Source organism: Globicephala melas, chromosome 1 (assembly GCF_963455315.2).
Source record: "Globicephala melas chromosome 1, mGloMel1.2, whole genome shotgun sequence".
Classification (NCBI taxonomy): domain Eukaryota; kingdom Metazoa; phylum Chordata; class Mammalia; order Artiodactyla; family Delphinidae; genus Globicephala; species Globicephala melas.
The window spans coordinates 74,616,236-74,640,034 of NC_083314.1; the positions used below are offsets into that span (position 1 = coordinate 74,616,236).

General features: G+C 46.6%; 1 protein-coding gene across 1 annotated transcript; it reads right to left on the reverse strand.

Moving 5' to 3' along the window:
- On the reverse strand, positions 1 to 23,473 carry PRCC (proline rich mitotic checkpoint control factor). Its single transcript, XM_030842284.3, has 7 exons — positions 22,745 to 23,473; positions 12,505 to 12,552; positions 9,294 to 9,860; positions 6,938 to 7,033; positions 4,887 to 5,030; positions 2,800 to 2,865; positions 1 to 560 (listed from the first exon to the last, which is right to left on the reverse strand). Exons 1-7 carry the CDS (start codon positions 23,213 to 23,215, stop codon positions 474 to 476), a joined length of 1,479 nt encoding a protein of 492 aa, XP_030698144.2. The 5' UTR covers positions 23,216 to 23,473; the 3' UTR covers positions 1 to 473.
- Positions 23,474 to 23,799: the final 326 nt, after the last annotated feature.

A 23,799-nucleotide genomic window follows, 5' to 3' on the forward strand; every position in this document is an offset into this window, starting at 1 on the left:
TTGGAGGTTGCTTTACACAAAGTAAATATTGAGATCCAAAGACAGGATAACAAATGAGAAGGGTCCAAAAAAAGAGACCTCACTTAAAAGTAGGAAAGGGTCAGGGCAGGCAGCATCTGTCAGACTGAATGTTTTATTTCAACAGACATCCCTGGTTTAAAAAAAAAAAAAAAAAAAAGATGGAGGGGTTCAACATTTCGTCACACCCAACAGAGAGCAAAACTCCCATCCAAGAACTCAGAACCCCTTCTGAGGCATCACTTGAGTCTCTGCTAGCTCCAAGACAGAAAGGAGCTGAATTTTCTAACTTTTGTTAAGAAAAATCTATCAAATATGTTCATTCTCGCAGAGGCGAGGGCTGGGTCCTCAGGGAAGGAGATCCTGGGCTTGGAACAGCTGGGGTCCCAGAGACGAAGCTGGGGGCCCGGCCAGCTGGGCAGCAGGAGATCCAGGGGGCAGTCAGGTCCACAGCCCTAGAATCCATATTTGGCTTGGGTCTGCCGGCGGCTGAGCTTGTTCTCCGACCAGGTGTTCTTCAGTTCCAGCTCCCGCTCCTTAGCCTATGCGAGGAAGAAGGGGCAAGGGGAGAGTCACACTAAGGTTCTGAGAAATATTTTTCTTTTGCCTCTGTGCACTTCCCAATTTAAGTCTTTCTCCCGGGCTTCCCTGGTGGCGCAGTGGTTGAGAATCTTCCTGCTAATGCAGGGGACACAGGTTCAAGCCCTGGTCTGCGAGGATCCCACATGCCGCGGAGCAACTAGGCCCATGAGCCACAACTACTGAGGCTGCGCGTCTGGAGCCTGTGCTCTGCAACAAGAGAGGCCGCAATAGTGAGAGGCCCACACACCGTGATGAAGAGTGGCCCCCGCTTGCCACAACTAGAGAAAGCCCTCGCAAAGAAACGAAGACCCAACACAGCAAAAATAAATTAAAAAAAAAAATTAATAAACTCCTACCCCCAACATCTTTTTTTTCACTTATTTCATTTAATAATATTGGTATGTATATTTAGAATAGTGTTACATAAAATATTTTAAAAAATAAAAAATAGAGCCTTTCTCCCATCAAAACAATTAGGTGGAAAAAGCAAATCCCTTGAAAGATTTAATTTTCCCTTATTCAAGCAGAAGGGGAAGACCCTGAGAAAGCAAAGAAAAACCATCTCTTTGGGGAGCTAATAGGGTTTAAGCAGAATAAAGACTCAAGAATCCTGGTCCTTCATCAGCTAGAATTAAAACTGAGATGCTCAAGTGGGAAATGGACAAATGAGAAACTGAATCTGGCATCTGAAAGAAAGACAACTGGCTACCTTGGATACCTAACTAGCCAAGTGGGAGAGGACAGCCTCAAAGACTTGGACAGGTCAAAACAGGACACCAACCAATAATAACTTAGTCTGGAGCCACAGTTTGCTGTTGTGTTCAATACAGTGTATATGGTACCCCAGAAATTCACACCGCTTTCAAGTATAAACTGAAGCTGTGAAAAACTGACTGGAAGGAACTAGAATTAATGCTTTCTCCTTCTGACTGCAACAACTCCTGGCTCTACATTGCATTCTGGGAAGGTACAAGCGCCACCCTAGAAATGGGGCTCCTCAACCCCACTCCCACAAGCTAGCTGATACCTGCTCATTTCCCCTGGAATGGGGTGGGGTGCTAAGGGTTTGGGTTTAAAAAAAGACCCTACAGGGGAGCAGCTAGCAAAAACAAATAATTAAAAAATAAATTTAAAACAATTTTGAAAGACCCTACCCTCAAATTCTTTCCCTACAAACAATAAGACAGGGTAAGGGTACAAAGGAGTCTCTGAAAAGGAATGTGAAAATATGATAAGAACAACGAAAGCAAGTTTTGCCACGGAAATCACCAACCAGCATATACACTCCCCAGGGAAATGGCCAGGAAAGAGTCTTATTCCTGTCTGCACCCTTGACAGCATTTAGTACAGTAGGTCTCGAAAAGATATTCAGTGATTCAGTGAATATTTGAAAGCTGCCAGGTCCTATCAAATAAATACCAAGACATATTCTCATTCCAGAAGATATTCTGGATTATCTGTAATTCTGAATTATTTGCAATGATGTTTCCTGCCACAGAAATGGAGAACATAAATAAAACCAACTTCCTCACGAGGTGGATGTTTTGCTAAAAGTTGGTGAACCAATTTTTCTTTAAAGTTTTTTTTAATTTTTTAAAATTTATTTATTGGCTGCATTGGGTTTTCATTGCGGTGGGCGGGCTTCTCACTGCAGTGGCTTCTCTTGTTGCGGAGCGCGGGCTCTAGGCGCACGGGCTTCAGTAGTTGTGGCATGTAGGCTCAGAAGTTGTGGCTCACAGGCTCTAGAGTGCAGGCTCAGTAGTTGTGGCGCACGGGCTTAGTTGCTCTGCAGCATGTGGGATCTTCCCAGACCAGGGCTCGAACCCATGTCCCCTGCATTGGCAGGTGGATTCTTAACTACTGCGCAACCAGGTAAGTCCCTAAAGTTTTTTAAATTATCAGATAAACTTGCTATTTGAAAGAACCCTGTGATAAACCATTTCACTCCCCGCTTACCTTTATGCTTTGAATATCTGAATTTTCACTTACAGAGTTTATTCCAAGCACCTGTACTTGAGTCTTATCTAAAGTGAGACTGATGCAGAGTAGGAGAATTCTGAAGGACACATCCCCACCTAGTGGCCGTACGGAGAACTGGGGAGGGTGCCTGCTGGAAGTTTCTTAGCCTAGATCTCAGCCTTCAAATCCCCAGGTTTACAGGGATCCTGCCTGGCAGGCCAGGGCCCTCAGCCCTCTCACCTGATGAATAAGATATGTGATCTGGTGTTTCCGCCGCTGCTGGCCTGTTGGCTGCTCACCTTTCTTCTGCAAGGGAAGAAAACAATCATTAACCCACTGAAAGAAAAGTGGAAGTTTCTCACGTGCCCCAATGAGGCAAGGTTGGGCATTAAGAAACCAACTATACACAGCCCAAATCCTAGGGGGGAAAAGTCAGCTTGGAGCTGTTTTTATGTCTGTATACTTACAGTAATTTTTATTAAAGCCATTATGCAAAACTCCCAAGCTCAGACTACTTGCCTAAAATAGCCAGCTAACATCCCCATTAGACTGGAAATCCTATGGGGTCAGGACTGTCTACTACACGTCTTTGGTAAGTAACCCCACCCCACCCCCAGCACCAAGCATGGTGTTCTGCCCACAGTGGGCACTTGATACCAGCTTTACTGCCTGCAGTCAGTCTAAAACAGCTGAAGTGCCAGGGTCCAGGAGACCTTCCTCCCTCCTTTCCTCCCGCCCTCCAGACTCTCTCACCACCCACTCTGCCCATCTCCCCTTTAGGCCCTCTTCATCTCTGTTCACCTCTCCCCAGTCAGGCCAGATGTCTAGCCTATCTCCTACCTACTGCTTACCAAGCTCTCTCCCATCAATCACCTCTGGCTGAAACCCCAGTCCCTCATTCTAGTAACTGCCAACAAACAACTTCCCTGGAATTAGATTTTCGCCATCACCCCACCTCTCTCCAATCTTCCAGCCTCCACCCGTAACTGCACTGAACCCCTAACCAAACTGATGCAAGTGATTTACTGTCAAAGTCTATATTGGTCTGGGCTTTCATTCTGCGGTTTTTCTGTCCTCTGCCAGTCTTGTCTCAGACTAGAAGCTTCCTAATCAGCCTCACCCAACTCCCAAAACTCCTCTCTGGAGTCTCCTCAGCACTTATGTAATCAATTTGCACCATAATCATTTACACTCAAGTGTCCTTAAATCTCTTTTTCTCAACTACACTGTAAACCCCTCAAGGACAGGAACTGTATCTTTCTCTCCTTTTTTTTCAATCTAGCTCAATACAATGAGATGATGGAAAAAAACCTCAGACCTGGGAAAACAGCAAACTCCAATTCCTTGATGCTATTTAATATCATTTAATATGACAGTTAAAGATGACAAACATAAAACATCCAGCTCCATTCCTGGCCCACAGTGAGCACTGACAACAGTAGCTATTACTATGTGATGATGCTTCTCGACCCACAGTTAGTAGAGCATGCTCTCCTAAGTGGTTTTTCCAGTAAACAATGATGGATCTATGCTGATCTAACCACAATCCTTTGCTCTGTCCTGTATGGCCGCCAACATTCAGTTAAAACAAATGGCTGGGGCTCAGATGGCCATCTGTGGCCACAGAACAAAGCAAAGAAAATGGATAGAGAAGGGAATAAAATGCCCGACCTTGGCCTTACTGGTGCTCGGCTAGAATCCAGGGTTCCCCACATTTTCCCCCCTGTGGCAGGCTCATAAATGTCCACATTTGCTGTACTCAGCTACTAGGTGAAGAGATGTTCATCATACTGACTGAAGAAAACTAGCAGAGAGAAGGTAGGAGTGTGGTGTGGGAAATGTGAGGCATAAAGCATCTGAAAAGACTACAGCTGGCTACAATAAATAATGGAAAGAAAGGAGAGAGAAGGACATGTACACTCAGCACCTAGGACCCCAGGGCTTCTGAGGCTCTGTTGTGCCCACACCTCACAGATGTGCTGTGCCAGGTCCCAACTTAACAGAATGGAGAGAGGGATATGACTGCAGAGAGAAGGAAGAGCAGCTATGGATCCCGTCCAGCCAGGGAAGGAGCCACACATATCAGAGATCTTCCCAACTGCAGGTTAGGAAAGTGTTTCAACCATCCAATCTCAGTAACCAGACTCCACCACCCAGATGGAGAGCAAAGTGCTGCAAATTCTGAAAGGCGGGAGCTCTATCTGGGAGGCTTGGTGTACACTCCAGTACCAAGGGGAACAGGTGTTTGCTAAAGGTGCTGGGACAGTAACAATGGGGTTTGGGGGTCAGATTTTGCTTTGGCCACCCACTAGACCTTTCCCACTTACTTTGCTGAATGACTTCATGGTTTTCTCTTCTGTCAATGACTTGGTCATCCACTGCTGGGCCCCACTGAGCTGGTCATCACCTTTGATCTCCACAAAGTTGATCTCCTCCCTCCCTCGGTTCCTTTTGCCCTGCAGCCGCTTAAACTGGAAAAGGGGGAAAAAATTCAGGAGTGGGGGGTCTGGGTAGGGGGTCAGGAGATGTCACCAAGGATCCAGAGTTTATGGAATGGTTTTGGGCCTCCCCAATTCCATTGCACCCTTAATTCTCTCTATGCAGTATGTCCTTTCACCGTGCCACCTACCAAGTGGCCTTAAAGCCAGGTGAAAGGCTACTTCTCAGAGGTTCTCCTGGCCTCAGGGAAAGGAAGGCCAAAATGTATTCCCAAACATAAGCGAGTGCAGAGAATCACTGATATGAATTTGTATTCAAATTATTTATAAATTGTATCTGCCTAAAAGGACTGCATACTATTTTCAAATTAACGGTACAAAAAAAAAAATTTTAGGATTTCTCTTCTAAAAATTGGTTCTTTTAACATGTCTGTTCCTTCGCATTGGTTCAGTATCACCAAATCAGCAGACCGCACGACAGACCAGACATGAGAGAAGGAGAACGTAGAGATGGGGAGAGAGGAAGCCTCAAAAAAAGACCTGGCAAATTTTCTAGGAGACTGCTACTCTTTCCTCCTCAAAAAAAAAAAAAATCACACCACAAGTCACCAGGAGATATGCCTAGAAGGAGTGTGAGCAAAGGGGAATTAAATTCAATAACACTCGGAAACCTGCAATGAAACCCAGGTTGTGGTCTGAGCATTAGCAAGGCCTCCTGGGGTCACTCTACCCATAAGAAGCTGACTTTTGCCACTGGATGAGCTCTCTGCTGCCTCCTAGGCTTAAAACAAAAAGGGCCTAACTACTGAACTTGTCAAGGAGGATATACACAGGGAGGTGGATGAACACAGTATTAACCACAGACAGAAGTTTGCAAAGGGATGCACATCTTTCTGTGAAAAGGTGAGATGAAAATTATTTTTATAAGAACTTGCATGCAAAGAGGTAGAATCCCCAATTTCTCCAACACACTCCTAATAGGCTGTGACCTCCCTACAGATGGAATACTTTATCTCCTGAACATGACCAGATGGCCGCAGGACATGGGGTTTTCATCTTCCCTTGTGCTGAGTTGGGGAAAAGCTCAGCAGCAGGGAACACAGTGATGTGAAACACAGGGTTATTTACTGTGGCTGCTGTTCCCTCCCCAAATCCACTCTCCTTGTCTCCGTTAGTATGAATGAACCCAACACTTCGGCTAGGCATATTACCACCCAGCGAAAAGACTCCATTTCCTTGCAACTAGATATGGCCATGTGACCAGGTTCTAGGCAGTAAGACAGAAGGGGAAGTGTTCTTAGAAACTTTCAGGAAGTCTCCTAAAAGGGGAGATGACTTTCTTTCTCTACTCTGCTGCCTGGTAGGCAGTAATGATGGCAGTGGACTTAGCTACATTCTTAATCTTTTTTTTTTTTTTTTTTTGCGGTACGCGGGCCTCTCACTGTTGTGGCCTCTCCCATTGCGGAGCACAGGCTCCGGACGCGCAGCTCAGCGGCCATGGCTCACGGGCCTAGCCTCTCCGCAGCATGTGGGATCCTCCCGGACCGGGGCACGAACCCATGTCCCCTGCATCAGCAGGCGGACTCCCAATCACTGCGCCACCAGGGAAGCCCCATTCTTATTCTTATCACTCACCCTAAGAATAAAGGCCACAACCTAGGGATGGGCAAAGTAATGATCAGAAGGGGACTGGACTCCTGACAGCTTTGTGGAGCTGCCATACCAGCCTTCGCCTGCCTACCTCTAGCCTTCTTTTATGAAGAAAAAAGTTAACTTCCCTTACATAAGCCAGTATTACTTGAAGTTTCTCAATTATATGTTGCCAAACCTAATCCTAAGTGAATGTAGTTTAAAAAAAAAAGAAAGAATTTCCTTTAGCTTCAGATTTGAAACCTGGTGACCAGGGGTTAAAGATGGTCACTTGTGCTTTGTTAACTTACTGCTTCGTCATCGATGAAGGAGGCATCTGGGGCAATTTCCTGTGGGGGGACCAGAGTTGGGTCCTGTGCGGGATAGTAGCCACCACTGTAATAATCCTGCAGTCAAGGAGGGAAAAAAACACACCAACTGAGGGCACAGTGGAGAGGGGACAAAGAAAACCCTCATCAAAGAGGCAGTGGTGACACCCACACCCACACTACAGACCCTCAAATGGACCAGTAAAAGCACAGATCCTAAGGACCTACGCTATAACTCAAGAACCACACTTTCTTCTCATCTGCACCATCCAGACGGATATTTTTTAGGGAAGAGAGGTAAGAAATAAAGACGTTCTCTCTGGCTTCAATTTACCCCCTGCTCCCCTGGCCGCTTCCCAAGAGTGGTTCCCACTCCTGACCTCTACTGCGCCTCAGCCCTGCTCCTGCTCGTAAGACCCCAGCAGAATCCAGTGTGAGCAGAGGTGAGAGGTGTGAGGCATGCCATTCACGCTCCTCGTCCTATCTAGCACCCTGGACACAGGAGATCACCGAAACAGGCAGGGAGGTTGCAGATCTCGGATAAAAATCAACCCCTACAAGGGTGGTATGGAATTTACAAAGCTGGGAACAAACCAGGTTTGAAACCAGGTTTGCATTACCAGATTTTCAGTTCAGGAATTGATGATTTCCCTTTAGAGGTGAGCTGTCCAGATGTTGTTATGGACCCTAGAGGAAGAGGGGTGAAGGCAAGGGCAAGGCCCCTACTGTGGCCGAGTCAGGCAGCCACAGGGCTGAGAAACTGTTTCCTCCCTGCCTGCACTTTTTCCTAATTCTTCCACCTTTGCCCAGAACTCCAAGAAATGCTCCTCTAAAAACATTCACTTTATAGTGAGCTATAAAGGTTTAATTCTGAATAAAAATAATACATAAAAACCCAGAGTAATTAATTTTCATTAAAAGTATTGATAATAACATACATTTAAATTGCAGGGCCCCCTAGTGTATTTAAAGTGCTTTAATTTGCACAGATTACCCCAATAATGTTCGTAACTGCATACAGAATTCCAACTGATACTCATTTGTTGGATGTAAACTAGTGGTTTCTTAGATTTTTTTTTTTCTTTTCTCCTGCTAAAGAGATCAAAACACTCATGTTCCTCCTTCCTTCTAACAACCTTGAGGGGGAGATGCATTGTCCCTGATCAGCCTACAGGATACAACAAGGTTTAACGGCAAATAGTTCTCAAGGTCTTTGATCAGAACAGAGTGCCTTCAAAGCCCACTGCCTAGACTGTAGATAAGATTAACACTGACCATTCAGAGAATCACAGTGGCTGAAGAAGACTGAAGTCTTGAAACCATCGCATGCTGGCAGGAAAACTTCCTACAGCTGCCCAGCCACAGGACCGGCCAGAGGCCTCTGTTCCACCTCCACCACTGCCGTGAGTCCTCGAACTCCTGGGAGCCCTCTCCATCTCAGGAAGCTCTGACCACTGGAAAAGTCTTTCTTAAACCTATTTACAACCTGGCCTCATATATTCTCACTCTCTGAGGCCACATAGAACAATTTAAACCGCTCTTCCAAATAACATTTGAATAAAAAGTTATCATAACCATTTACTGAGCATTTGCTATGTTCCAGGCAGCACGCTAAACCAATGTAATTCTACCTAACAACCCTGAAGTTGCTAGTATTCTTCCCATTTTAGAGCTGAGAAATCTGAGACTCAGAGAGGCAGTTAAGTAATAGACTCACATAGTTTGAGATTCAAACTCCAAACCACCCTCAAACCCCATTCTCTATCTCTGCCCAAACTATGGTCCTCCAGCATCTTCTTTCCAGGGACTTGCCTCAGTCCCTTCAACTTCCTGTGACTCAGTCGAGGCCTCTCACCATTCTCCTTATTCCCTTTTGCATTCAACTCTCCAGATTCCCTCCTGTCCTCCACAGTCCCTCCTCGCCCTTGCAGTCCTCCTCAGCACTCCCCGCCTCCAGAACTCTTCTTGGACTCACTGCTGTCTAGGAGTCTATGCCACAGTTCACTTATCCTCCTCACTCACATCTGCAGAAGCTACCTGGGATCTCTAAGACTAGAGACTGCTCCTCTTCCACTTTCTCCCTATACCTTTCATCAGCTCCTACAATGACATTTTGTTTTCAGAATAAACGGGTCAATTATGTTTCAACCTATCAGACTACAAGACTTAGCATAAAGGCAGTATGTTTTGAGGCCTGACAGGTACAGGAAAACCAAGACACCAGAAGATGCATTAATTCAGCCAAAGTGATGCCACAGAGCCCGTATCACTGGCTCAAAGCTCTCCTGACGGCCGTACTCCAACATTCCCTGGCCTGCCCTCCATGCCTCTTACCCACCTGATAGTAAGCACCAGCGGCATTGGCATCGCCATACGTGGAAAACTGATTGTAGCTGTAGTCATCCCCAGGCTTAGGCATCCAAGGGGCCCCACTTGAGCCTGCTGCCATCTTGAACTCTAAGGGGGCATTGGCTGCATCGTCCTGGAAGGCCGGCTCTGGTTCCGTGCCTGGAGGCAACTCTTCAGGGACAGTGGGAATGGGGTAAGGGTATGGCTCAACTCCAGGCGGCTCGGCCTTCTCAGGGAGGGAGAAAAAGTTCTCAGGGGCTACTTCCTCATCACTATCGTCCTCTTCCTGCGTGATCTGCTTCGTCACCTGCAGGGCAGCACTCTTGGCAGCAGCCTTGATAGCAGAGGGCGATGGAGTGGTGGTTGTGGTGCCCACAACAGGGGCGAGAGAAGAGGGCTTGGTCTTAGAAGCTTGTCTGGAGGGCTTAGTGTCAGAGGAGCCATCCGAGGGTTTCCGGGAGAAGGCATGGGGCAGGAGCAACCTGTTAGTCTCTTTCACAGTCAGGTTTTTAGGTTGGGGAAGCAAGGCGGACAAACCAGTCCCCTCACTGGATCCCTGGTGAGCCCAGGTTTGGGTAAGGAGGGAAGAAAGATGACAAGTGAGATGTTATGATACATACTACTGACATTAAGAACAAGCATTACAGATATGTGCTCTAGCCTAAAATCTTACCAGCCCTGTTTCCGTCTAACCTCGGACCACTAACGTCATCCAAACTGGACTTGACTCCTCCTACCTCAGGCCATTCTGCTGTCCGCTTCTCCCAAGGTAAGATGTCATCCCTGTTTTCCTCATCCATCTCAACCCAGCTCCACTTCCCTCTCCCACAAAGCCTTCCCTGACTCTGATTTTTTTGCAAATATGATAAATACATTTGGCAAATACATCATCCTTCTTCGCAAAAAGCCCAGGGCTCTCTCCAGCTGATCACTGAACCTCTATGTCCTAACGGTTCCTCTTAACATGGGACTACTCCCTGCTTCCTTTGGATTGCCACTCAAAGTCAAGAGCAAGCCTATGTCCGAAAAAGATATTCATACATACCGCCAGAAGTTCCCTCCCCGACCCAAGAAAAGACGGGGTATATTCAGCTTGCTTACGCCAGAGTCATGCATTTAACTTATCAATTTGTAAGCTAATTGGCTCAGCCTATCCAGCGTTCCTCAGCCCAACCAGAGTTGCTATTATTCATAAGAATCTCTGGGATTCTGCTTTCCATGTGCTACAGGTCCAGCTTGGCCTAACTGCAGGGCTGAGGGAGGTGTCAGTCTGAAAAAGGAGAATGGAACAAGGTCATTGTGTCACCGTCCTGGAGTACCCATGTACTTCAGCTCTCTCAGCCAAGAAATGCCCAGAATGAGTAAAATAAGACTTCTGAGTCAAGCAGGCCAGGCAGAACTGTTCATCCAGAAAATGGGCTCTTCTCCCTGCTGTCTGTGTTCACAGATTTGGGTCATTTCAGCCTGGTAGACCCCAGAGGCTCAGGTTCATAAAAAGCAGACTGAGGTGGCCGGTGGAGCACATCCTCAGGCTACCTTCAAAGTGTCTGACTTCTCAGATACATCTGGGATCATGGCTACATCCCTGGGCAGTGCTGGGTCCATACTCTGCCTTAATAGCTCAGAGTTTCTCTATGCACTCATCTCTTCCTACCATCTGGAAGACTGCTTTTTACTCCTGGGGTGCCTTCTGAGCCAGTGTCCTCTCATCTCTTCAGTTGCCAGTCCACGTCCTCCAGGAAGCCATTCTGATAACAGAGAACAACTGGCTTCATTCAGCCTCAGCAAGTCAGTATCTTCCATGATTCCTCCTCCATCACCCACTACAAATATGGACACAACATCACTCTCACTAGTTATCTTTCTAACTTTCACATGACTTTGTCCTTCTAACACCTCCCAGCCATGGAAGTGACACCTTAACAGAGTCAGGGGAAGGAGCAACTTCAGCATCATATACCTAAATCATGAGACAGCAACCTTATAAAGGCAGAACTGTTTTTGTTTTTTTGGCTGTGTTGGGTCTTCGTTGCTGCACGCCGGCTTTCTCTAGTTGCGACAAACGGGGGCTACTCTTCGTTGTGGTGCACAGGTTTCTCATTGCAGTGGCTTCTCTTGTTGCGGAGCACGGGCTCTAGGTGCGCAGGCCTCAGTAGTTGTGGCTCGCAGGCCCCAGGAGTTGTGGCTCTCAGGCCCCAGGAGTTGTGGCTCTCAGGCCCCAGGAGTTGTGGCTCACAGGCCCTAGAGTGCAGGCTCAGTAGTTGCGGTGCACGGGCTTAGCTGCTCCGCGGCATGTGGCATCTTCCGGGACCAGGGATCGAACCCGTGCCCCCTGCACTGGCAGGCAGATTCTTAACCACTACGCCGCCCCCAGGGAAGTCTCAAGGCAGAACTGCTTTTGCTCTTCCTGAGGCATATAATCAACATGAGGTCAGAGAATGTATAAATCACCGAGTGTGGAGCTGAACAGGAAGAAACTTCTGGGAGTCAGAATAAAGGCACGGGGACAAGGGGAAACAGGAAACAGCAGCAAGATCATCTCCCGACACTGTCTGGTTAAGGACTTCTGGTCTTGATGACAGAGCAGCAGCCAAATGCAGCAGGTAAGAGCTTGGACTCTACAGTCAGACTGCCTCAGTCTGAACCCCAGCTCTGTCCCCACTAGTTGTCTGACCTCGGGCAAGTTCCTTAAGCTCTCGTTTTCCTTGTATGTAACACGGGGATGATAATAACACTATGACTTAGGCACTATTAGGAGGATTAAATCAGTTAAACACTGGTACAGCACTTAGTGCCTGGTAAGTGCTATTTAAGTGTTTCTTTTCCAGGTTAAAAATGAGACAGGGAGAAGATGGATAATTTTAAAGTTCAGATGTTCCATAACAACATTTTGACCAATCCATTTATTCTACCGTTCCTAAATAATCCTTTTACCTGAAATGTAATGAATCAAATTGAGTTCCAATTCATCTCCCTACCACGCCTGTCCTCTAGGAGAGACGCCAGTGCGCTGAAGCCAGGGAACAGCGAGGAGAGGGTAGAGAAGCACAAGGTCTGATGTTATCAGGAAAACAAAACTATACCCAATAGGCAGTCGTCCAATACTTGCATTTGCTCTACGCCTGACCTGGAAATTTCCCATCTTTCAGGAAGCAATATGGGAAGAGAAGAAATGGCTTCTATTACATCACAAAGCTTACCTGAAGGACAGTTTTCTTCTTTGTGGGTTCATCTTCCTCGGAATCTGACTAAGAGAAAAAGAAACGGAATAAGGCCTCACTGTTTAAGGACAGTGGAGAAGCACCCACATTAAATGAAGCACAAATAAAGGACTGGACAACAGGGGCCATCATCCTGTCCGAGCCCCTCCTCTGTATGCGAGATGCACCCCCCAGAACCAGCCAAAAAGCAGAGCTTCCTTCCTGCTCTCAAACGGCTTCAGAGAACAAGGTATGCGTTGACCACCCCCGGTCACTCATTCCCATACCTCCAGACCTGTTGCACAGCCTTCTTAGCATCCATTTCTAGTCCTTTAAATTAAGACTACTTCCTCCCATTCAGTCTTTGGTGGAAAGAAAAAGCTACACCCATTCTTCTTCCTATAAATCTGTCCACTAGAAGATGAATGGGATTTGGCCCACAATCTCACCCAATCTCAGTTTCACTTCTAAAACCACTTATATAGACAACGTAACCACAGGGCTGGGGAACTCCACTGGGATTAAGTGGTATGTTAACTACTCTTCTATGAGGTATTAAAGGTCAAAGCCATTGGAGAAATCCATTCCCTCTCGAAGTATGATCTATTGTCTGCCAGACAGAGTTGTTTGTGTCCAGGAAGAAGGCGAGCAAATGATGACTGTGAGAATTTGGAGCAAGAGGGGAGCTCATCTGTGTTACTCCTCTGACTCATCAGGATTGTTTCTAATACAAGCTCTCACACTAAAAATGTCTAAACTTTTAGCTCAATACCAGTTCCTCAGCATCTCCAACTATCAAAAAGATGCAAGGCATATGAAGAGCAAGCTTTCACATTTTATTTTAAAAAATTAATATCCAAACTGAGAACCTTAAAAGTTTTCCATTTGTTCTTAGCACCTTGGTTTGGGGCATCTGTAAACAAAGGTGATTAGGCAAGAATCTAAGATCCTATTCATCTCCAAGATTCTAAAGAACTCAAATCCTCTGCCTGTCTTTCTCAACTGACCCTCATATCTCACAAGTTCCTTTTGGGGTTTTTTGGAAGTTGTTGTTTTCTATTTTATTTTCATTTATTTATTTTTTTGGCCACACCACATGGCATGCGGGATCTTAGTTTCCCCACCAGGGATCGAACCTATGCCGTCTGCAGTGGAAGCACAGAGTCTTAACCACTAGACCGCCAGGGAAGTCCACAGGTTCCTTTTTGGATTTGTGTGCTACAAGGACTTTTTGATCATCATTACTCAGAACCTACTGTATGCAAGACACTGTGCCAGGCACCGTAGACAGAGTTTCCCAGCTGGTGTCCTATGGCTGGGTTATAGGTACTATGATGATACTGACCCACTCAGCCCACAGGGCATCAGGCAGGGCTTGGAGCAGGTAGAGTCCTGGCCCACTGGTTTCCAGAGGCACAGCCTGTACCACTTCCCCCACTGTGCTTCAAAGATTTTCCTGTGTGCCATGACATGAAAAAAGTCCCTGCCCTCAAGAAACTTACAGTCCAGTTAAGAAGATTCATTTGTGCTTGCTGTGTAAATGTTACATTTTTCACGTGCATATTCTTCCCTTTACTCTGACAGCCAAGGCCCTATCTTACAGTTCGATATTACCTCACAGTAGTCAGTACACAATGATTTTAATTACTAACTGCTGCCAATTGTAGTATTAAAAAAACCTGTTAAGAGAAATCTGTCTTGGACTTCCCTGGTGGCACAATGGTTAAGAGTCTGCCTGCCAATGCAAGGGACACGGGTTCGAGCCCTGGTCCGGGAAGATCCCACATGCCGCAGAGCAACTAAACCCGTGCACCACAACTACTGAGCCTGTGCTCTACAGCCCTCAAGCCACAACTACTGAGCCCGTGTGCCACAACTACTGAAGCTCACACACCTAGAGACCATGCTCCTCAACAAAGAGAAGCCACCGCAATGAGAAGCCCACGCACTGCAACGAAGAGTAGCTCCCACTCGCCGCAACTAGAGAAAGCCCGTGTGTAGCAATGAAGACCCAACACAGCCAAAGACAAATAAACAAAACAGGGCTTCCCTGGTGGCGCAGTGGTTGAGAGTCCGCCTGCCGATGCAGGGGACACAGGTTTGTGCCCTGGTCTGGGAAGATCCCACATGCCGCGGAGCGGCTGGGCCCGTGAGCCATGGCCACTGAGCCTGCGCGTCCAGAGCCTGTGCTCCGCAACGGGAAACGCCACAGCAGTTAGAGGCCCGCGTACCACACACACAAAAATAAATAAATAAAATAATAATAATAAACAAAATAAATAAATATATATTTTTTAAAAAAAGAGAAATCTGTCTTAGTACTTAAATATGGGGGTAAGAGAAAGGGCAGTAAAGGACAGGACAGTCATTTGCTGAGTAGCTACTATGTGTCAGGCAATTTATTCACAAGTTTTTATTCAATCCTGAATAAAATTTCAAGGTAGGCATTATTATCTCAACTTTACAGGTAAGGAAAATAAGGCTCAGAGAGGTTAAATAATTGCTAGTACACGGCAGAACCGGGACCTGAATCAGTTTAGGCTCCCATGCTTTTGCAGCAACACCTGTCACGTTTTTGCAGCTGAGCTGTGCGTGTCCAGACCTGAGATCCACACTGATCAGATCCCACATGATACAGCCGAGAGCACAAGGCACAACATCAGAAATACAGGTTTATAGCTAGTGGGAAGCAGCCGCATGGCACAGGGATATCGGCTCGGTGCTTTGTGACTGCCTGGAGGGGTGGGATAGGGAGGGTGGGAGGGAGGGAGACCAAGAGGCAAGAGATATGGGAACATATGTATATGTATAACTGATTCACTTTGTTATAAAGCAGAAAGTAACACACCATTGTAAAGCAATTATAGCCCAATAAAGATGTTAAAAAAAAAAAAAGAAATACAGGTTTGAATCTCAGCTTTGCCACTCATTCGCTGGGAGGATCCCCAAAGAGCCATTTAACCCCCCAAGCCTCAGTTAGCAATAATACTTATCCATGTCACAACATTGTTCTAAAGACTGCATGAGCTACTATCCATGAAAATGTATGTAAACTAAAATTCTTAACAGAGTTCAAGGATTACTATTCTCTCTGGTCTGCCAAGATGTCAAACACAACCGAAGAATAAGGCTTAAGCCCCAAACACCCAAGCATTTCTGACCTTTTCTCTCTGTTCCAAACTCCCACTGCCTCAGGGGCTACTGACCATTTCCCTTGTCTTCTGACCGTGAAGACTTTTCTCCTTTCCAGCAGACCACACAGAGCCACCTCACTATGGGGTATACAAGGTTTTCATGAAGTCCCCAGGCACGTTTAAACTTTAACATCTAAGGCAATACGTCCAATGGAAACAATCTGAAAATAAAATTTTATCAAGTTTAAGATGATTACGTTTATAAAATTGTACAAGCATACTTTTATTTCTCAGATCCTGTGACAAACAGAAAGTGGCTACTTTGAAAGTGTAGGCAAACTGTCCCACGGCTAATAGAACTGAAGGCCAGATCAGCTGTGGGAAGAAAATTCAATTTTTCCTTAAATGTCAGATTGTTTCCATTACACTGTCAACCTAAGTTGTTTTATTTTTTCCAACCTAAGTTTAAAAGCGCGTGTGCGCACACACGCACACGCACGCACACACACACAAACTGTACAAAGACTTTAGGAACACCTTATTAATTCTGGATTTAGAGAACTGCTATGGCTACTCACAATCATCCTTCTTTGAACGTTTTGTACTAACCTAATGAACTCCATTATAAACCATCTCAAGATGGGCACAAAATATGACAGACTCCCTAAAACAGAACACTAAGACCCTCAAAAACATGTGCTGAGCCCCTAACCACTTCTTAAGTCATGACTATTCATCTCTGAGCGAGGGGTAAAAATAAATCTTTACCTCTTAAAGCTGGCAAACAGGACTCCGAGACATTCAGTAATCTACCCAGGGCCACAGAGGAAGTCCAGGGCCATTGGGAGGGTGAGGAAATAGAATGAGAACCACCTCTTGCCCCTGAACTAACTTTAGCCAACTAAAGAGGTTGGAAACACAGGACTCACTGGTTCACTATGAAAAGAGGTCTAGATGCCACTCAAAATACTTCTGGGCATGTGGGGGCCTGAATGAAAACTAACAGGAAGCGAAAGGAAAGCTCAGCAAGGAATTATCCAACTACCTCAAACAAAAAAATAAACTTCGGTTCAGAGTACCGAAAAGGAGGAGATAAATAAGCCAAAAGCTAAGAGATGTGCCACATATCCTCCAGTCACAGGGTAGGGTTGGAGTCGGGGGGATACAGCTGTCTTGGAGCAGTTAAAAGAAAAATTAATTCAGCTTCTATCAGGAACCAGCTAGAAGCAATGGGCTTAGCCTAAATACAGTATTTAACTAAGACACAAGAACTTCCTTGATGGTGAGAGGCACATGAGTATACTGGGTTTTTTCCCCCTTATCATGGTAAAACATATATAACATAAAATTTATCATTTTAACCATTTGTAAATGTACAATTCAGTGGCAGTAAGTACATTCACAATATTGTATAACCATCACCACTATTTCCAGAGGTTTTTCATCATCCCAAATAGAAACTCTGTACCTACTGAACAATAATTCCCTATTGCCCAGCCCCCAGTAACCTCTACTCTACTTTCTATCTCTGGATTTGCCTACTCTAGGTACCTCATATAAATGGAATCATACAATAGGTGTCCTTCTGTGTCCAGCTTATTTTACTTAGCATGATGTCTGCAAAGTCCATCCATGTTGTAGCATGTACCAGATTGCATTCCTTTTTAAGGCTGAATAATATTCCATTGCATGTATATACCACACTTTTGTTTATCCACCCATCTGTTGATAAGTTGGGCTGTTGCGCTGTTGCCACCTTTTGGCTACTGGCTACTGTGAGTAGTGCTGCTGTGAACACTGGCATACAAGTATCTGTGTGAGTCCGTTTTCAATTCTTTTCACCTAGGAGTGAAAATGCTGGATCACATGGTAATTCTAATAAACTTTTTGAGGACCTGCCAAACTGTTTTCCACAGGAGTATATTAAATGGAGGCTGTGGAGTCAATTCCTAGAGAATGCTAAAGACCAGCAAATGGTGATCTGAGTGGGTCTGTTTCATTAGACCCAGAAAGAAGGGTGATGCTAGAGATACGGGAGCACCCAGGGCTGGAAGAAGTATGCTGGGCCAGAACAGGCATTCCCGGGTTTTAGAGACACAAACCGGTTGTGTCTCTTAAGAAGAAAGTATTGTATTTCTTCTTGGCCTCATTAGAGCCTGAGCCTCAATGGCCACCACTGTCCTCTCTGTTCCAGCTGCCAAGAGTGACAAGACACACACACCCAGAGACTGCTGAGCAAGAACGGAAACAGACATTTTCCATTAAGCCAGGCCCAGTGGGATCTGCTAATCTATCAGAGCCTCATTCCCCGTGGCAGCCTCCCTCTTATCTTTCCAGGCTCTGGTTCTGACAGACTCCCTCTCCAAAAAAGCAATCACTAGTTGCCAGGGCCAGGAGCCAAGAAGAAAATCAGGGCCCAAGCACAGCCTCTCCTACCCCCAGGCTCCAAACTCTAATCACTTCTACACTCCTCTCTGCTATTATCCCAATTAGCTAGATTCATCAACTTCTCTACCCTTTGGTCTCAAATATGTTCTTACATCTGCCCTTCAGTTAGGACATCATTTTCTCTCCCACTTTTGCACTGCTCATCGTATCACTTTCATAGTTCCGGTTGCTCAAGGTGGTTCTATCTTTTTGGTAGGCACTATGATAGAAAGGAACAGAACACACCCTGGGTACAAATACGACTTCTGCTACTCCCAAACTGTGTGATTTTAGCTCTGCTCTCTAAATTCCTATCTCCTCACCTGTAAACTAGGGGTAACACTTAGCTTACAGAGTCGCTGAAGTGCCCAGCACCGTGTCGGACACTATGCAAGTGCCCCACAGGTGTTAGGGCGCTCCTCCTTCCCTTTCTATCTAGGGCTAAATCTTAGCTAAATCCACCGCAGTCTACTCTTATATTACTTGGCTAACAGAAATGAGCAAAATTAGTGAACTTGCAATCTCACAGCTTCAAATCTTCCACTACCTGGGTAAACAATCTAAAAGGACGGGTAATACTGATCCAGATAACCCTAAAATTTCTATTTGTGTTGTAATGCACACTATATGACAGAAAACTCTTACAGCAAACTTATTCTTCTAATTTTGTTTTTTTTGGTATCCTAATTTTAGAAGTCTGCATCCCCTAAGCCCGCAAAATCAACAATAAACCACTGTTCAGAAAAAGAACAGTAAAAAGGGAAAAGGAAAGGATGGTTCTCCATTTTATGGGTCATTCCTAATTCTTCACAGAAGTCAAAAGCTGACTGAATTTGATTTTGCAGTGCACCTGGAGAGAGAAATTTGGTACCACCCTGTCCCCGGACTGCAGCTGACTGATGAGCTCACCCAAACCAATCATATCCTCTCCCCTGGAAAACCAGAACTGGGACTGAGATTGTAGGTCAATCTGAGCCAATCACTAAAAGGAAGAAACTAAAAACCAAGGAGGTATGGGTGGCCATCTTTCACCTGCAACAAAAGTTGAGAAGTGGAAACTGGTCTGCAGACAAGGAAGAATGAAGCAAATGTGCAGAGAAGCTGTGTGGGTCTCCGACAGATCTCCAATTCCTGATTCCAGGCCCTTTCCAAGGTACCTCAGTATACTTATGACGCATTTCCATTTAAGCCAGCTAGGAGCGGTTTCTGATACTTGTAACCAATTAAATCTAATCCCCAATCTGCTCAGCCTCTGTATTCCCTAAATGCACCACTACCCTCCCAGCTGCCTGAGCCAAAAGGCAAGGGATCAGCCGGGAATCCTCTCCTTCACCCATGACACCCAATCAATTCCCTAGTCTTAAAACGTCTACCTCAGAAAAAGACCTGGAGCCTCCAGCTCTCTCCAGCCCCCGCTACTCCCTTATCCAGGCCGCCATCATCTTTCACACTCTCTGCCAGTCTTGCTCCCTCCAGATCTTTCAGCACCCTGCGATCAGAGAATTCCTGCTCAGACTTCAAGGGCTCTTCACTACCCTAGAATTATGTACAAAGGCCTTGGCATGGTTTCCAAGGCCCATTATCATCTAGCCTCAGCCTCTTTCTCTCTAGCTTCATCTCTCATCACTGCCCCGCCCACCCATGCGCTCCAGCCATGGTGCCTTACAAAAGGTTCCCCCAAAGCATTTTCATTCTCTCACCTCTGGGCTTTTGTACATTCTGTTCCCCTGCCTGATGTTCTCCTCTCCATCGCCCCTTTCTCTGGCTACCTTCTGCTCATCTGTCTTATCTCTGAAGTTTAGACATCGACTCCTCCTGGAAGCCTCCCCAACCTGTGAACTGGGTTAGTGCCCCAGAGGAGTGCTCCCATGGCACCAGCTCTATCATGGTTCTTCTCTGACTTGACCTAAAATCTATTTCCTTGTCTGTCTCCCCCACATTGACCATAAACTCCTTTTGTGACAGGATCTATCATGTTCACTACTGTACTCTTAGCTCCTGGCACAGAGAAGCAGCTCAATACTGAACGAACAAATGAATGAAAATTCAGAGTAATTATTTCTACTTCAGCACCAAACCCTAAAGGGAAATTATTTAAGGAAACCTAATTCATTCACTCAAATGTTTACTGAGAGCCCAATAAGCACAAGACACAGAGCTTGGAACCACAGGGCCTTAGAACCACAACTATTTCAAAGGCGAAAGTCACCCTCACCTAATCACCTTGGAACTCTCTTAGGCTACACTTCCCAGGAACTATATGTTCAGAAAACAAAAATACTAACTTGAACAGAACAAAAATGGGAAACTGAACCAGCTAAGGGCTAGGATTTGGCTTTATTTTAATTATCCACATCAGGATTCACCTCAGGAATTTAGTAAATTATACTCACAAAGGAGGGACAGTTAGAAGTCCTCAGAGTTTTCTGCCACTTCAGCCAGCCTAAATGGAAGATTCTACAGCCTCTACCAGCACCTTTTTTTTTTTTTTTTTTTTTTTTTGCGGTACGCAAGCCTCTCACCGTTGTGGCCTCTGTGGTTGCGGAGCACAGGCTCCGGACGCGCAGGCTCAGTGGCCATGGCTCACGGGCCCAACCGCCCCGCAGCATCTTCCCTGAATGGGGCACGAACCTCTGTCCCCTGCATCGGCAGGCGGACTCTCAACCACTGCGCCACCAGGGAAGCCCCCAGCAACTTTTCTTAATGCTACCTTTGCAGACCTAAAAATGAGCCTTTCCACTGTCACTGTGGAGGGTGGAGGGAGGCAGGTTTAAAGTGCCATCTTCCACCAGATGTAACAATTAGGCTGCGAGAAAAGTTGGTGGGAAAATTGTGAAAAGAAAACACCCCAAACAACAAACCTGTTTTCCTCTGTCCTACTCAGGGACTTTCCTTTGTTCCAGGTTAAACCAAGACCAAACTAAGTTTCAGTGGAGCAATACAAGCCTTTCTGGGAAACTAAACTTAGAAATGACAAACTCAGGTGAGAAAGAAGGGGGAAACGATATGGAAAAAAGTTTGGAACAGGGCCTCTCTGGTGGCGCAGTGGTTGAGAGTCCACCTGCCGATGCAGGGGACATGGGTTCGTGCCCCGGTCCGGGAAGATCCCACATGCCGCGGAGCGGCTGGGCCCGTGAGCCATGGCCGCTGAGCCTGTGCGTCCGGAGCCGGTGCTCTGCAACGGGAGAGGCCACAACAGTGAGAGGCCCGCGTACAGAAAGAGAAAAAAAAAAAAAAAAAGTTTGTAACAAGGTAGTAAAGGAGATTCTGGAAACTCCTTCTATAAAGAATCCATATTCATTTGAGTTCATTCACTCAAAATATTTAGGTAGTATTTAGCTTGTGCCAGGCACTGTTTTAACCACCAGGGATATGGCAGCGAATAAAATAAACAATAAGCCTATCTTCATGGAGCTTGTATACAAGCAAAAGGAGAAAGGCAAATAAAATATACAGTATGCTAGACGGTGGTATAGTATTTTAGATGTCAGTGCTACAGAGAAAAATAAAAGAAGTGGGGTGGGGAGGAGCATGTGACAGGAAGTTGCAATTTAAATAGGTCGGCTAGGAAGTCCTCACCGAGAACGTGTCTTTTAAGCCAAGATTTGAAAGAGGTGAGGAAAAGAACATTAATACATGGGGGGGGGGGCGGTGGGGGGGGGAGAAATAGCCTCCAGGCAGAGTCTGAAGAAAAGAAAGGGCAAGAATCAGCTTCTCTCAGAGGGTTACCAAAGGTGAGCCAGGGATTGACCTAATTAACCTTTTAGAAGAGAGAGAATGGAAAGAACTCCAAATAACTGTAAAGTATTACCTGCCCCTAGGCTGTCTCCTTTATCCCCCAAAGTGCTCACCCCAGAAAAGGCCTTCAATTTTTCTGATACAACATTCAGAAAACGACAAGAGCTTGGTTGCCTCTCTAGGACCCAAATGTCCTAATTCACCTAGGCTTGAGAAATACCTAAACCATGAAACTGAGGCACAGGCCTGGAGTTCAGATAAACCCTTAATCTTCACTCTGCCCTTTGCCAGGTAAGATCATGCATACTGGACACCTGTTTCTCATCTGTAAAAATTAGAATGTTATCTCCCAGAGTTCTGTGACAATTGAAGGAAAGGGCCAGTGCCTGGTAAACGATCTATACTAACCAAATACTCAATTTCTTCCCTAACTCCCCTCACAGAATCCAGGATTCCTATCCTTTTCGTTCCGAAGCCTGATGCTTTTAAGTTCAGAGGCAAAGGAAAAGGTTAGTCCTGAATGTTCAGCAAGGGCTCAGGAATCCTGTCTCCTGTTACCTAAGGTGCCAGATTTTATGCTGTTCTCAGTATAAGACAGAAAGAGGAAAAAAAACAAAAACAAAACTGGGCTGCGGTGAAGATGCAACAAGGCGGAGTGGAACCAAGTGTCCCTAGGCCTGGGCCTGTCAGTGCCAGGTGATGGTATATGGCCCTTCTGCAGGCGAATCCAGCTTGAAGAAACCCGCATGGACAAATACCCTAACTCCCCGAAGCCGACAAACTTCAGCTCAATTCATCGCACTGTACCAGGAATCCAGCGGTCCGGAATCAACGGATGCATTTACAGGAGAGAGTCTCGCAATCTCCACAAGTCCCTCCTACAGCTGAGCCCATGCCCAAACCCAATGGGCAGTTTGGGGGTGCCCTCCTCAGATACTCACATCCCCCTTATGCAGCTCTGGCGCCGCAATCTTCACCGGCTCTGTCCTCTTCTTTGGCTTGGGAAGCCCCAGGGGGGGCCCGGCCCCGCCGATATGGGGGGGCAGACTGAGGCCAGGGCCTCTGGGCGAGGGCAGCCCCAATCCCAGCCCCTCCCCAATTCCCGCCGCTTCAGCCGGGCTCACGCCTGGAGGTGGAGGGAAGCCTCCCAAACCGAAGGGCAAGGAGGGAGGAGGCTGGAGCCGGGGATCTCCGGTGGGTGTGGGCAGCAACAACGGCGGGGGAAAGGCTGGGGCCAGCATCTGGGGGGACGGAGGCAGCAAGGCCGGACCCTTGGGCGCGGGAAGAGAAGCGAACAAGCCCCCTAAAGTGGGCCCAGGTGTAGGGGCTGCCGTCTCCTCCTCCTCCTCCGCCTCCGGCTCAGCCTCATCCGGCTCACTCTCATCGCTGCTGGCGTAAGCAACCAGCGACATGGCGCCTCCCGCCTTTGGGGCGCCCTTGCCGGCAGACGAGGCCTACTTGACACCGGGGATGTCCGGAGGCCTAGTGGGCCCCGCTAGTTAGCGGGGCGGTGAACCAAAAAGCCCGCCTTCTCCGTACTCTAGGGGTAGTCCCGGTAGAGGCCCATGCCCACAGTTGATTTCCACCGAATAAGCCTTCCCTCTCCACTTAGGCTCCTAGTCCCGGGCAACTACACACAGCTAATGGCCGCCGAGTCACTCCACCTCCTCCTCGTCTCACCAATATACGAACTACAACTCCCAGAAAACACTTTGGCCACAGCACCATTCTCCGCCGCAGGGAGCTCAGCGCAAGGCACGGCGGGAGTTGGAGTCCGAGGAAGGATTAAGGGGTGCGGAGAAAGACAGGAGGTAAACCCGCCTCTGACACGAGGACTCCTGGGATGAGTAGTTTTTTTGGTCTCCTGACAATTCCTAGGTAACTACAAGCCCCATCGGTCACCGCGGTAGTCACGGAGACGGATAGGAGAGCATTTCGGTACTTGAAGTTCCCTAAAACAGCTGCCTGGGCGCTAAGATTTATGGGAGACGTAGTG

Excerpts from the sequence above, each read along its gene's own strand:
- PRCC (XM_030842284.3), bottom strand. The coding sequence starts at position 23,215 with ATGTCGCTGGTTGCTTACGCCAGCAGCGATGAGAGTGAGCCGGATGAG. Across the intron at positions 12,553-22,744 it reads CAGAGCTGCATAAGGGGGAT|TCAGATTCCGAGGAAGATGA; the intron begins GTGAGTATCTGA and ends TTTTTCTCTTAG. Across the intron at positions 9,861-12,504 it reads AGAAGAAAACTGTCCTTCAG|GGATCCAGTGAGGGGACTGG; the intron begins GTAAGCTTTGTG and ends TGGGCTCACCAG.